The sequence below is a fragment of the Zonotrichia albicollis genome, chromosome 3, assembly GCF_047830755.1.
Source record: "Zonotrichia albicollis isolate bZonAlb1 chromosome 3, bZonAlb1.hap1, whole genome shotgun sequence".
NCBI lineage: Eukaryota > Metazoa > Chordata > Aves > Passeriformes > Passerellidae > Zonotrichia > Zonotrichia albicollis.
In genome coordinates, this window is record NC_133821.1 from 48,039,260 (window position 1) to 48,055,535 (window position 16,276).

Consider the following 16,276-nt stretch of genomic DNA (forward strand, 5'->3'; position numbering starts at 1 on the left):
TCCAGAAAATGCAAGAAGTCCAAAGGGAAGGCCGCAAAAATCAGAGGTTCACACAATCCAAGGTCAGGACTTTTGCCAGAGGCCAGTATCAAAGCTACAAGGATGCTGAAGAACACTGCCAAAATGAGCCACTGGTTTTCCTCCTTGTGAGGGAGGGACTCTTATCTAAATCCTTTATAGACAGATAATATCATCACCATCACAGAATGAAGTCAGGCTGATTTAGATGGGGGCTTGAATTATCCCCATGATCTGACAGGGGAAACAAAAAAGCAACCCAGAAAACAAAGGCACATGAACCCCTAGCTTAATGTAGTAGTGTATTCAACCATGAATAACTCATGCCTCCCCCATCTCTTACTGCTTTTAGTTACTGCTTTCACTTAAGATGTAGCCTGCCTCTCTCATCTTAAGTGCTGGCTACTCTTTCATTCTGAGAGAGGCAGGCTACATCACTCAAACTCTAGCTGTGGATTTGTAAGGCTACACTGGAAAAAGCAAACAAATTCTGTAATTAAACCGGGAAAGAATCACGGGCTAGCTCATCTTTGTGCAGCACAAGGAACTGCAATAGTTACTTAGTAAACACACAGAGAGAAATAACTGTAATGATCTCCACAGGTTAAGAAAATATTTCCTTCATCAGCTTTAACTGCAATGCTTTTAAAATAGCTGTGGTTTCCTGAGCCATCCTGTCTCCACACACTTGCACTGCACTGCTTTAGGTTCACCTCTAATTTTGGACAGCAGCCTAGTGAAATTTGAGCACAGATCTGTTAATTGAGCACAGATCTGTTAATTCAAAAACACAATTAACTTATTTTGCTGTTTTTTCCACATCCAAGGAGATTTATCTTATATACTAAGTAACTCACCCCCAAGACCCCAAATCTCTCACAAAAGTTCCAACCACAGAGAAAGTCAATTTCAAAGTTGTGATTAAGGATTACGATGGCATTCTCCTTCCCGTACTTGTGGTAACTCTCTGGGTCAGTGTAAAGGGTGCAATCGGTGCCTGACCACCATTCCAGCAACATCACCATCTCTGAAACAAAGAATGAGAAATATGTGAATGCACACAGTATCTGCAAAACCACAAGTCAGTAATGTGTTGAAAACATCAGTCACCTCAATGGCATGTGGCAAAGAAAATGCTGTAATGAAGAACACGTAAGAAGGCTGTTTAAAACACAGCTATCTTTACAAGCTGGAAAGTGGTTTCTCAGCAGTATCCTAGTGACTATCATATGCCTTTCATTTCCTATTTGCTTGTTCCATTATCAAGCACAGGCCTGCACTGTACACTTTGTGTTTGTTTTGCTTGGAACTTTAAGTCTGACCAGAAGACTTGTGAATCAAACCTTTATTTAGTGAAATCACTCTGGTCTGGGGCACAGGAAATTGAGGTGAGTCAGTAAAGCCAAGAAACTCAGAGCTCTATCTCCACAGAGATGGAAAATGAAAACCTGAAAAAAATGGCTCTCCTAAAGCAACCCATGTCTTGAGCTGGGAGTACTGTGGGGCTAAATGAAAGCTGTCTGTCTGAGACTGAAAAGGAGTTAAGGGACACGTCTGCCTCCCGACAAAGCTGTCAGGAAAGTTCTGAACCAAAGCAAAGGTCTAATGCAAGGGGCTATTCCTTGTTAAGTGAAACATATCTCTCTGGTGTCACATGAATGCCTCTGCTGGAAGGATGACATAACCAAGATACTCTCCTGGCTTAAGACGAGCCTGAAGGCATGAAAAATGCTCATTTACCTCATGAAAGATCAAAATCAGGCCAGTCTTTGAAACACATTTGAATTCCTTTTCCACTTTGGTCCCCTACTGGTCCCATCTACTGACAGAAAACATAAACCAGCTAGGAACAGGTCTACATTTCCAGCCATCATGAGTAAAATTATCTGCCTGAAGCTCTTGGATGACATTGTGCTGTACACTGGAGAACAGGCATTAATGATCTGAATGAATTCTGTCTAACAGTGCTACAGGCAGGCTAACAGACAATCTCTATTCAGGTAACATGACCTTAATATACCTTAATAAAAGCGTGTTTATGATACAGATAAATGATTGACTTGTCACTCCACTTGCTTACTTCTAATCAGGGAACGTGACTACTACTGCAGCAGGAGTACATTATTATTTAATGCATGCAATTATGCATCAAAACAATAGCCTGAGATGTGGAGGGAGACCTAAAGTGAGATATGCCAACCAGGGAATGGCAGATTTCACTGACTGCAAACTAATTTTTCAGTGAAAACCAAAGATGTTCACATCTCAGCAAGGCAGCTGTGAAGATACAGAAGCAAAAACCTTGAAGACTTCCCCTGCAAAGTGATGCCTTGTGAAACACACTAAGGTCATAGATTTCTATGAAATTTATACTGGAAATAAAAGCCCCCCACTCCCTGAAACACAGCAAAATTGAGTAATAGCTGGGGGAAAAGAACCATCCCACATTGTAATGTGCAAACTTTTGCAGAATCTACAGTCACATCCTAGGGCAGAACACCATCACAGAAAAGAAAGGGAATTAGTGACAGGATTCAATCTTTTGCTTAACCAGGAATCCAACTAAGAGAAAAAAATGACTGCCACCTGACTTTCCCTCTTTATAACACCTCCTGCCATTAAATCTATTCCCTGGGAAAGAAAACCAAACAGCCAGAGATGACGAAGGTAAGCCTGTCTTGACAAAAAAGCCAACTTTACCTGAGAAAAGTCATCCCACTTCAAGTGTGAATTTTTTATTTATTTTGTCATTTACTAAGGCATTTGAACAAAACTAATAACATATCGTGAATCTCACTATACAGGTGTGCCACATGCACAGAGCTCTTCAGTTTGATAGATTCAGTTTCAAATACATTCCAAAAAAGCACAAGCAAAATTATTTCTAGATGTGCTTTGATTTTTCAGGCTTCATATAAGCAGGATTTTTGTTTGAATAAATACTGCAGAAATAGGTCCCTATCCCTCACCTCACATGCCTTTTGTCACTGATGTGCTCAGGCAGCTGCTGCAGGAACACAGAGCAGGCACTGAACACACCACTGTATTTAAAGACAGTAAAAACCATCTGCCAACCTCTAATTTCTTAACATGTTTCTTTCCCTCATCTTCCCTACTCCTTCTTTCCCCCTCTTCCTAGCCTCCTTTCTCCTTGTGGATCTCAAGCAATGATAAGTAGTGTCAGTTTGTGCTACTCTTGCATTGTGTCACCAGCTTACTTCCACAGCCTTGCACAGAAATTTATTACCCAGCAATCTGCTGTGTGGCTCAGGCACACAAGGTCACCCACTCACACTCTCCTCCCTCCTGCACAGTACAGAGATGGTCAGAGGAAGTTTCTTCCTTTGTATGCCAGCCATAGTGTATGAGCAGAAATCAATTGCATAGAGAGTAGAAAAAAAGCTTCTTTTGCCCCTTTAATGAGGCTTTGGAGTTTTACCGCCACAACTGAGCTGATGAATACATATTCAACCACATTGTGAGGGCGCCTACCTTTCAAGCAGTTCCCACCTTCAAAGCAATTCCTCCAGTGACACTGCCAAACAATTAAGGCAAAGGAAGGAGAAAATCCATAGGAACTTGAAATCTCCACTCCCTGCTTTGAAGGCAGATTCCTTACAGGGCATTACAACTAGCTTCAGAAGAAGCTGATGGAAGAGAGAAATCAAAACTTCAAATGATTAATATGGATACCTTATGTGCCTAGGAATTTTGAGCTTTTTTACCTCTCTGAAATAAAAAAACACTCATCCTGCTTCAAAGAACACCCCTACCTCCTGCAAGAGTAGATAGTTTCCTTGCCCTTCACTGCACAAATCTGAGCTGCTCCAATGCCAGTACTTCAGAACTAGTAACTAGGGAAAAAATCTCCAAGGCAGAGCTGAACTGTAAGCCATTAAATGAAAAACAGCATTTAAGGCAAGAAGGGAAACACACAGAGTTTACTGAGACTTACACCTCAAAGTTTTGCAAGAATGAGCCATTAAAACAGTTAACACTGTTATTCTGTAGAAGGTGTTAGAAATTCCTTTAGCTAACTATTCTTGATAAGGACCAGATGACCTGCTGTGGCTCCTTCTAACCTTATCCATTCTGTAATTATGGGATAAACATGGAAACATTTGCTCACAAGATTAACTACAACTTACCTATTTTAAAGTTTCATTAAAAGCATAATTCTGCATTGACTCAATAGGAACAATAATTTGTAAATTCAAAAGTAAGTGCACAACCTTATATAAAGAGCTACAGAACTGTTTCCCTCCATGACATTCTTCATGTCCTTTAATCTCTTCATTTTCTTTAATCTGTGTATTAAGGCAACATCAAGAAAAAGAACTCAGAAAATTCTTATGAGAATATATAGTAAAAGCATAGCAAACTCTCCCATATAAATAAAAGCATAACAAATGGGCAAGCTGTTGGCCATTATTTCAAAGAGCAAACAGGGTGAATAGCTGCATGATGAATGACTGCACTGCATACAACACTGGGGAAAGCATCCTAAAAAATGCAAAAATAAGGCTAAAGATGGACTGACAGGTAGCACAGTCCAGAGTCTGTGCCTTGCAATAACTTACTACTTTTCCAGATTTTCAGACTACACCTATTAGGGCCACTTCCTAAGAATTTTTCATAGAATGAAGTCTACAGGTAACTAAGAAAAGCAAGTCCATATCTCCCCTAAACTACTTATAAGCTCTCTGTGCATGACAGGCAGGGTTAAACCTCTGAATTCACTGCAAAGCTGCCTGAGAGTTTTTCGAAATACTTCCAAATATTCCTTACAGAGGCCATTCCACTGTTTCATTCTGCTGTCTAACCTGACCAGGCATTTATTAATTTATTTTTGGTCTCTACTTTCTTCTTCTCTACAGAAGCTGCAATTAATTTTGAGGAAAACTTGAAAGCAGGAATTCTGCTTGCATTGATTAGGTACATGAAACTAGAACTCAGAGCTGAATATTGCTACATGTCCACAGGAAAAATGTTTAAAATAAATTATTTTTATAAAAAACATATATATCTTTCCTGTGAGGGGCAACAGAAGCTAGTTCTTGGGGGAAAAACCCCCTGCAGCTGGAAAGTCAAGCAATGCCTCTCTCCCTTCCCCCAGATAAGTGGGAGGTCATACAGGAAGCCCAGCCAGACCAAGCATCAGCTTTCCAGCTTCAGATTCTCTTCTATGAACGTGTTGCACAAATGAGGTATAATGGAGTTTTCTGGTTCGCTCCAACGCAGAGGGCCTGGTCTTCCACCTGTGGGGAAATGTAGGATGCCTGGTGTTCTGTGATTTTGTGGGTTTAAACAGAAGACCAAAATCCAGTCCCCTCTTTCCTTAGCACCACCACACGTCCCACTCCCCACCCCCACCATCTACTGCAGCTGGTGGTGAAACCATTGATATCTCTGGATTTGTTTCTCCCTCCCTTAAAGCTGTCCTGCAGCAAAAGTACTGGCTGATGGCAGGGAAGGGTTATGGGGAATCATGCACACAAATTTAAAAGGAAAAAAAAGCAAAACCCTTCTCTTGTGTCTTCAGGTCTGGTTTTGCAGATTTTTGCCCCAGTCTCCTTGGAAGACCCTTTAAGCAACTTCCTTGAATAACACTTTAACTAATTACATGTCTGTGGTTTTAAGGACAGAAATCACCAACAGAGAGGAAGGAAGAAATGGTGACTTTTAATTTCTCACTTGTCACAATGAGTTACTGGATGTGCTTGCAAGGAGAAAGATAAGCACAAAATAGCCCTTTCACATATTCAGGTTCCAAGTCACATACGTTTGCTTGCAGGAAATTATTTTAACGTACCCTTCTTCAACAATCATATATTCCAACACAGATAATGCGCTGCATTTGCCACAGATGACTGGGGACAGTATAGCACGTGCTGACCAAAGGAATTAGTACAACAAACAGTGAAAGAAAACATGTTGCTTGGCAAGTTCCTATGGCACTGATGTTTGCTCTGTATGGGCAAAAATCAGGCAGTTGCTCTCTTCCGGATGTGGTTTCTTGTTGTCCAAAACACCACTGGCTTTTTCTACTGTGTGCAGAAGCAGCACCACAGAGGAACTGCTTAGCAAAGAACAAATGCTGACAGCTCATTCACTGCCAGCTACTGTGCAAAAGGAACACCAGTCTCGTTCCAATGCCTTCTTTTAAGCAGTTTCCTATACACGTGTACACACACCCCCAAAAATATTTTTTGATTTTGGCATCCTTGGCCTACTTGTAGGCTTTATTATTTTAAGCCTGCATATCTTTAAGAAATAGCGTCCCTTCCAAGCTATTTGAATAAACCATTCACTGTTACCAACGGCGTAACAAGACCAGTGGGTTTATTACAAAGACCTTAACACTCACGTCCTCATGGGAATTAGTTATCAGCAGAAGGGAGATGACAGCCTGAAAGGAAGTGCTCAAGCTACCAACTCCAGCTAGCAGGTGATCCCAATAAGCTTGTGGGAAGAAGTCACCGACCCTCTTACAGTGACAAGTTATTTGAGAAGAAGAAACAACATGTATCTGTCCTGAGAACACATACATGTTTTCCATGTTGGTGGATTCATACGAGTGACTTCTGCTTCCTCTTAAAGAAAGCCTAATCTATAATACTCTAAAACCAGTCAGAAGATAGCTGGGAAATGATGATTATGAAGCTATTGTTAATGCCACCTCCACGATGCCTGTGTACCTCCAACACACTATTCCACAGACAATTCTGTTACTGTCTGCTCTGTATCCCTACTCTACCTAAATACCTATGACCAATTCTCCTTCCTCTGACAGGCTAAATGGGGAAACAGATAAATTAACCTTCAATCAACTGTTCTCAACTTGAGTTTAATCTGAATATTGCAATTTCTCTTTTAAACTTGAAGAAGGCTTTCTGCGTGCAAATCCTTTCCAATTTTTCAGTTATGTCACAACTGGTCAAATAAAAACAATACTTTTGATGACAAAACATTTACATGATCCATTTTCCTTAACCCTCTCCAAACTGTGCTCAACCAGACAACATCACCCCAAATAGTAAAGACCAAATATGCCAGAGCCTCCTGTTACCCATGAGGACAGTGCCTGTGACAGTACCTCATGATGTCTGTACAACAGCACTGCTCACAAGTAATTCCCACCAAAACCACAGCCTCTGGAGGAGCCCCACACCAGAGCAGGGGGACGCCTGAGAGGAGGCTGAGACTCCATGGGAGACCCATGGAGAGAGGGGCCCTCCTCCCATGCTAGAGCAGCCTGTCCTTCAAGAACTGTACCCCATGGAAGAGTGACCCAGGCTGCAGCGGTTTTGGGAGGACTGTTGCCTGTGGGATGGACTCACATCACACCAGTTTGCAGGGAGCTGCTACTCCTGAGATGGACTCAGGCTCGAGAAGTTCATGGAGAACTGTCTCCTGTGGGAGGGACCCCACAGTGCAGCAGGGGAACCCTCTCCCTGACCAGTGGGAGAAACCACGGGTGAGAAACTGCCCATAACCCTCATTCCCTGTCTCCTTCTGTCCCTGGGGTAGGAGGTAGGTCTGGGAAGGAGGGAAGGGTGGGAGAAAGTGTTTTTAAGGGCTTCTTTTACTTCTCATCATCCTGTTCTGGCTTTGTTAGCAATAAATTCACTTAATATCTCTAAGTTGAGCTGTTTTGCCTGTGATGGTATTTAATGAGTGATCTCTCTCTTGCTTCTTAACTCATGACCACTTTGTTTAATTTTCTCTTCTCTGTCCAGCTGCAGAGGGGAAAGAGTGAGAGGCTTTGGTAGGTGCCTGACACCTGGACAGACTCAACCCATGACACATGCACACCAACAGTATGTTCTTCTGAGGTGGATTGTGAGGATGAAGAAGGAACTCTGAAGAATTATACTCTTGAGTGTTTATGTCACAACTGCTATGTGAGGCCTGCACTACAAAACAGATTTTCTGGGTAAGAAATAGCATGAAAATTTCCGCTCTGTCCTTAGCAGAAGGAAGCATCTTATCTCAGTGAGCAGCAGCTGGTGTCAGGTTCCATGAATATTAGATGATGTTTTTTAATAAATTATTCAGTATTTGATGTACATAAACCAGGAAGCCTGGGACATTCATCTGTACAAGCACAGATAGGGAGAAGAGATGAGTGCTGAGAGAAGAAACTTGTAGGTGAAAAAACTTAAAATAAGGTGTTAATAAATGTTCTGCAGTGATCAGTAATGCAGCATTTGACAGCCCTTATCTGATTAGCTGGGGCTTGCACAGCAACAGCTTTCTAAAGAGATAAACAATTTTCTTATTCAGGCACATAGACTAATGTAGGACAAAGCAAAACATCACCTGATCCATCACACATCCCTCTCCTGTCAAGCCCTCATTAAATATGACCCCACATCATGCCTTACCCTGGGGTAACTTCTGTGTCCCACTGATGGAAATGCTGAAGCAATGAAGCTTAAAAGAACAGTACATACAATGTTACTCCAGTTCTCATTTGTACCGTTAGGGTGGCATGCTGCTGTCTAAATCCCAAACCAGAAGCTTAAATGAAGGCAGGGTGACCTACATTGAGCTTAAGTAAGTACCATCTTTAAATGACAGAATCAAAAAATCAAATCTAGTAAGTACAAAGTGGTTACAAATCTGGTCTCATAAAACACCAAATAAAAAAGTACTCGCCATCAGGTATTCAAGTTTCTACCATTTCTTTTCAAGCATTTTGTTGATGCCAGAAAGGCCAGGAAAAAAAAAAGGACTTCAAATCTACCACTGCTAGGCAATGTTAAGCCATTCACAGAGTACAATGAAAGAAATTCCTATTAATAAACTTTGTGGATGATACAAAGTCAGAATAGAATTTAAGACTCAGATGACCTTGAGAGGTAAGGTAACATAAATGGAATTAGTTTTCATGGGATGCATCGCTGCTTCTTGCCGATGTAATAATCTTGCAGAATTAATAAAAACAGAGCCTCATAATTTGGAAATGACAGAATTATCTGGGAACATTATTTTGCCACTGAACATTTCTGCTCCATTCATATTATGCAGTCCTAAGACTGAAATCAATGGCAAAGGATGTTTGCTCCTGGAGAGAAGGGAATTGGGCATTGCACTACTGAGAGAATCTCTAGGCATGCACACCAGTACCAGACATCCATGCCCAGGAAGGAAGCACTGAAACAAAGCAGATGCAGACCAGGTCTATCAGGATCACCCAAAAGCAGAAAAGTTTGGCTCACTGGAGCTTTAAAACAAATGCTAGAAGAGGACTGGGTGGGCTCCCCACAAATACGGTTTATGAATAAGGAGAGTTAACAGTACAGAACAAGAACAATTTAAGCTAAATACCACTAGCTGAAGAACATCCATGTCTAAAGTGACTGAAATTACAGGCATCCAATATTCTGAAGATTGTTCTGATTACTCTGTCAGATAAAAATGCATAGCAGCTTTGTAAATTGAGTAAGAATCATCTTAAAAACACTATATTATACCACTGCTAGAAATTCAATGGCTCACTAACTCCTTTCTAGTCCTATTCTCTGCAACTAGGAAAGAAAGTCAGATTTTTCCAAACAGACTGCCTTACAGACCTCTCTCCTCTCTTCCATCAGTGCTTGAGAAACACTGCAGACTGAGAAACACTCTGCTACCCCAGGCTGCAATGAGTATTCTGTGGACCTAGGGGAAGACAGTATCTTGCAGCAATCAGCAAAGGCTTCTGTTTAAGCAGGGTAGCACCAGACAGAAACCTTTCCCAAGGGAGTTCTCTGCTGAAAATCACCTGCCAGGAGGCCAGGACCTCAAAATTTGAGTATCCAAATAAGCAAACACGAACCAAGCTAATAGATGTCAGTCTTGACTTCTATTTATTCAATCATGATTGACTTCTTTGACATGAATCCTTAATTATAGGGTGATCAGCATTGTCCACACTCAGGTCTCATGCTTTCATTCAGAACAAAAGCACACACACTCATGTGACTGGGTTTATTTTGCCATATGCATTAGGGGAGTTATTTGACTCAAGTGAATCATGTTTAACTCATGTATTTAGTTAAAAAGACTTATTCTCACACAATCTTTCTCCTTCTTGCACATACTCTTGCAACAGCCTTTATGTCTATATATACAAATTTATCCTCCTTAGTTTGAAATGAAAAATGAAAAATTCGGGCTTTAGAAGGAAAGCATTTCAGAACAAGAGAAAAATCCCATTATTTTGATGCTCTAAATCCCTGCCATCATCACATTTAACCTGCATTTTCAGCTACCAACAAGAACTGACATGAGTTTATCTCTGAGAAAAATGACTGATGATAGAAAAAAACTATGAGCTGGCAAAGCAAGCAATCTTCAGCACAAACAGGAAAAGTGAATTAGGAAACTCAACAAAAGGTAAATTAAATCCTAAGAAAATCTGCAGTACTTTTAAATAAAGCCACTAGTTATCAAGAATTACATTTCATAGAGGTGAAAACACATAAAAAGAAGGAACTATGGTGTCTGCAGAATGGCAGAACAAGAAAACCAGGGCTAATGGCTTCCAAGGTTTCTATACTTTTCCAGTAACATTTAAATCTGGATTTTGATTTTAGACAATTGGTGCACTCAGGAGAAATATCAACATATTTCCAGATATAAAATGCTATTAATGATATTAATAGCAAATTATAATTATATTTGTTATATTAATAGCATTAATATTAAAACAATTAATTTTTAGACTCAAGTCAAGGCATATAACTTCTACTTAGCCTTCTTCTGCACAAGATATTCTACCTGAATTTCAATAATGGAAGAAAAAATTGACAAAGCTCCTGTATTATATAATCAGAATTAATGGTGAATAACCACAGAACCCCTATCACTGAGAACACTGTTCAGAACAAAACTATTATTCATTTTTCACTTGCATTCTATGAATTCCCTCTCCCTGCCTGTAATCTTACAGCATCTCATCACGTGAGGTCTTGAGAGACAAGAACTATGTCCCAGTGCTTATTTTAGATTCTTAATCCCTATCAGTGACTTTCACAAAATGTTCTTTAAAGGGACAATAAGGTCAGAAACTACAAATCAAACAAATGGCTTTCATGAATTAAAAATAAAGTACTACAGATCAAATATACCTATCAAGTATCAAGTGGTGATTTTTGTCCTAGGTGCAGCCTGTAACACTTCAAGATGATTGAAAATATCTAAATATATATGAAAATCTCCAATTTTTCTCACTGAAGAATATAACACACATGAGAAAGTGCAATTTCTGTTAAGACAAACATATATCCAAAGCAACAACAATATTACACCACACTTAAGGACATTAGAGCCTCTCAATTCACATTTAGTTTGATTGTGTTTGCATTTGTCTTTCCTCAAAGCTTTTACAAAACTAATCCACTGCTGGAACATCACAACCTGCTCAGACAGCCTGTAGATCATGTGCTCCAGCAGATGAGGATGCAAATGAGCCATTTGCTTCTTTAACCTCTCACTGCTCGAACTGAAAGGGTATTCAGAAAAAAAAAAAAAAAAAAAAAAGCATTACCATCTTCCTGCTATGTAGTCTCGGAGGCCCAGTATAACTGCGAAAATTCTGCACAAAGAGGTAATAAGTGTTTTGTTTTTTTATATCTGGTGCAAGCAACAGTGTTGTACTCTTAGAACTATTTGTGTTGAATAATTGTCCCAGAAAACAGAGGTTTAGCTTACACGGTCCATTGAAATCTTGAATCATCAACGAGCTCCGTGTTTATCCTCATCTATTCATTTTCCAGAAAGAGAACCTCTGGAAGTTAGAAAAGTCAGGCTCCTCTTCTCTAGTAACCCAGGCCATTTTCCTATTCAGTGCTTTGCAAATTATGAGGAGTAGCAGCCAGACATACCATTTCAGGTTGGTACAGGAGAAACAGTTTAAAAGGCACAATGTGACTCGTAGCAGTAGTAAAAGAAAGACCTGTCATACCTAGTCATGCACATGTCAGGAGTAGAGAAGTATCATAAAATCATATGCATATGCACTACTGATATTTCTGTCAACTTTATAATGAGTATTTCTGTCACCACAGCAAAAGAAAAGAAGGAAACTTTTCAAGATTTAACAAGGGCATACAATATTACATAAAGTATACCAGGTAGCAAAATATTACCCCATTACAGACTGATCAAAACTGTAGTGGATTCTCAGGAAAAAAAAACCACAGCCAATTGCAAGTCCATTATTTCCTTGAATTTAGCTTTATTCCTTTCTGAATTACCTTTACCACCTTCGTGGCCTCAGCTTTCTCAAAATGAAAGACATGCAGGATCCATGTGACTCACCCACTTAGATGTGGCATTTACCAGCTTGCAAAACAACAGGGGCTTCCCACCTTTCAGGCCATACACACTACTGATTTACCATGGATCAGAACACTCAGCTTTAACTCATGCAGGCTCACACCTCCTCTTTACTAAGGAAGACCTACAGATTTTTAGGAACAACTCTTCTTGAAGGACATCCAGACTTCTCACAGGATTTCAGACATGCAAAGTTAAGAGAAGCACAGTAACAGCATCAGCTCTATCAGACCTATCAAGTGCAGACAGCACATTTTAGGCTGCCAGGTGGCACTGTGCCAGAGGTCTTTGTGGTTCTGTGCAGGCCATTTGGACCTCCTCTGAAGTCTTGCCTAAAAAGCTGGAAAGAAGAAAGCCAAAGCAAATAAACACTATTTAGTATTTATTTGAGTTTACTGAGCTGTATTTGAAGACTTAGACAAGAACCTCCTCTGGTATGAATACTGCTGATTAATGTCTTTGCAACATCTTGCACCACAGTAGAACTAAGAAAAAGGAACAGGAAGAGCCATGAGGTCCTGTCTAATTTAGGGCTCGTTACTTGAAAATTTCTACCAGTTCAAATCTTTCTCCAAGTGGAATTGCCAAGTAATGCAATTGTAGTGAAAGAAACATCAGCTTGTTCAGCTGAAGGACAGAAATCACCCATGTCCTAGGCTGCTGTGAGCAACACTCCTTTCAGCTTTTTTCTGACTGCCAAGGGTGTGACTGAGAAGCTTGTGAGCCAAGCTTCTAGCTTCAGCTACATGTCATGTACAGGTTTTTCCAACAGCTTGCCTCTGTGGGACAAAGCTTGCATGGAGGCTTCCACAAGGAAAAACTCAACTAAGTCTTCCAAATCTAGATGCTCCAGCATATCAGATCACTCCCTGACATAGTAAAGCAGTGGGCAAGTGAGCAGATTTCAAGGTTCAACATTGAAGACTTTGATTTATAAACTTTATTCAAGAGATACATACTCTTGAAGAGAAAGAGTAGAGCTTCTTCTACTGAGGATCCAGCATCAAATCTGAAGAGCAAGCCTCTCTCTACTCTTAGTGAAGAAAAAAAACAGCTGAACAGCAAAGAAAAAATAAATCTAAAAGAAGATTCAAAATGCTGTTTTAAAATACGCTTCATTTTTGCAAATCAGAGTTGGCCATTTATCAAAAAGCTGACCCAACAAGGAATGTGGACAGGAAGGAGCATTTCAATGGCCATTCCCATTCCTGGGAGGGGGGACAGAGGGAGCCCTAGACTGGCCAGAGCCCACTGGTCACCCCTCAGATGCAGAGAGCTAAGGCAGGGTATGCAGGGCACAGAACCAGCCTTCAGGTAAGCACACAAGGCAGTGTTCTTTCACAGAGCACAGGGCACACACAGGTTGCTGAAAGAGGAGCTCACAGGTAATTGCTCAAGGAATGCACTACACAGAGGCAGCCTGTGACTAGAAGGATATGCTAAAGGAACACTTCATAAAGTGTGTCATTTTGAATAATAAAGCACGAACAAAGCTTTCACTTTAAAGTGGTAATAAATCAACTCTGCCCAACACTTACTAATTTGTCAACATAACTTCAAGACAAAAATCACAGATAAGGAGAGAGACCAAATATATTGCACTGTTAAAAACCAAACCAAACCAATGACTGATGGTGTACAGATTTCTTTTCCCCTCCACTTTTCTTTATTTCCCTCAAACACACACTGACATTTACTTAATATGGCCAGATTCTCAACTGGCATAAAAATAATCTTTGTCTGTGGTCTAGTTACTGTTAATACCATGCTGAGTTACACAAAACAAGGATCAGACTCATCACACCTACTAGAAAGCTGAAGTTTATCTGTGCTTTGATCTTCCTAGCAATTTCATCTCAGTGCTTGCTTAGTGGTAGAATTAAAACCTGTATATATATGTGCATAAAGTGGCTAATGTACTAAGTGAAAAATATGCTGCTTTATTAAAATATTATGACTGTATTATACAGTGATAGTTCTGGTGCTTGCTGCGTCTCAGCTCCATGACGAAGATCCATTTGATTTTCTTATAAAATTAACACAAAAGAACACTATTGATAAGAAGGGGATTCACCCTTTTTGATGGGCTGTCATCAGTGGTTTCTAAGATGAAACGCACAAAACAAAATAAACAGTTTAATACGGCCAAGACAGCATTCCTGTAATGCAGCCAAACTGAAATAGCTTTGAGAATCAAGATCAGAATCAGACTTAATGCAAGATGTTAAATGCACAAGTCTTCAAGGTATACAGAAAGCCAGAGTGGGCTTTCCTCATAGGTACCATAATAGGAACCAAAAACTTGTGGTTAAAACATGTAAATTAAGGCATGTTTCCAGTGTCTGACCCAGCATTTGATCTGGGCACAAGCCTTCACAGGACCCTTCCAGTTACTGCAGGTGTTTGGCACACCACACCTCACTTCTTAGCTTCACTCCAGTTCCCATTCCCACACTGCCTTCCCTCTCAAAACACATAAACATCATCCAAGTTTAATCAAACAGATTCTCCTTCTACCCTAACATATATGAAATGTAAAATCCAGTATTTCTTCAGGTGAGCAAGAAATTTTAAGTCAGCATATGCATTCTTGAAAAAACTTGCAAGTGATCCTTCTTTCTCTAGTGCAGTTCTGAGCTAGGAGTGGAGAAACAAGTTTTGTTCACTTCTTTAGCCACTGTTCATTTTAGCTATCTCCATGCTTCAAGTTATAAAGCAACCATCCCTTCAGAAGAAAACAAAAAATAGGTGCATACTTCAAACACTTAATTTCACAGCTTTTGTCTGTCTTTTATCCTGACACAATCTGCCTACAAAACAGCTTCTTCTCTCCAAGTTACACAGCGTGTGGAACAAAGCCAGCCTCACAAGTACAATGGGTTTAACACACATACAAATCTGCAATAGTCAGTGTTTTGAAATGCTCTTTTCAAACCCCTTGGGAAAATTAATTATTTAACAGCCACGTGTCAGAGATATTTGTCTCACATCTGAAGGCTCCTCTTATCCTTCTTCCCCAAGGAATTTAGCAGTACTCCCACTTTTCAACAAACCAGCAGCTCCTGGCTTGGTAACAGGCTCAGTCAGCACAGATAACAATCAGCCAGGCATTTCCTCCTGCTGCTCTATCCAACCTGGACAGCCCACAAAGGTCAGCACAAAGCTCCTTGTTGAAGGGCTAAGGAAGCAGTGAAGGGAGCAGTAGGAATGCCCCTCCAAACACAACACCAGTCATCAGCAATGGCACCCTCCCAGACAGACAAGCTAGTCTCAGAGGTTACTGCTACTAGCATTTGTTTTTCATCTCAAGGAAAAACATCCTATAGAAGTACCCACCTGCAACAGGCACTGCTCATATATGGAAGCAGACAACCTTCCTCTTCCTTTTTTAAGTCTTCCTTGCTTAAAAATGCAATCATGATTACAGGAGTTTTGTCCAGCATGAAAATGACACAAGTTGGAAATAAAGGAGAGACTCCAGCATCCTAGCTCTATATGCAGGTCAATGACAGCATTATCATTGCCACACTATTTAGGATAAAGTAGTCAACATTATTTTCCACTTTCTAATACTGTTCACAGGAACCACCTATGAAAAACAGTCCTGAAGATTCCTATGGCACTCCAATTTCCTATGCAACACAGGAGGAACTTAGCATACCACTGCTCTTAAAAGAGGTCCACTTCCCATCTCCACCTTTCCAATACAGAAAAATAACTTTTCAAAGACTTATTTACCTGGCACATACACTGAGAAACACCATAGGACAGCTCTTTCCCAAAAATATTAAGTCACTAAATACAACAATGTAACCCATGCAGCTTGGGCTGCTTCTGGGACATTGTTTGCTGTTCTGCTCACCTGCACTTGCAAAATTATCTGTTTCTCAACCATCATTTGATTTCCACATGAAGAAATCTACAGCATCTC

At 40.3% G+C, this 16,276-nt stretch overlaps 1 protein-coding gene across 4 annotated transcripts in view; it reads right to left on the bottom strand.

Annotated features, from left to right (window-relative positions):
* AGPAT4 (1-acylglycerol-3-phosphate O-acyltransferase 4) overlaps positions 1 to 16,276 on the bottom strand; it is a 69,149-nt gene that overhangs the window by 28,962 nt on the left and 23,911 nt on the right. For all 4 annotated transcript variants that reach the window (XM_074537350.1, XM_026793085.2, XM_005486491.4 and 1 more), the window contains one exon: positions 876 to 1,045. In XM_074537350.1, coding sequence (XP_074393451.1) covers positions 876 to 1,045 — 170 coding nt within the window. The remainder of the gene's footprint in view (positions 1 to 875; positions 1,046 to 16,276) is intronic.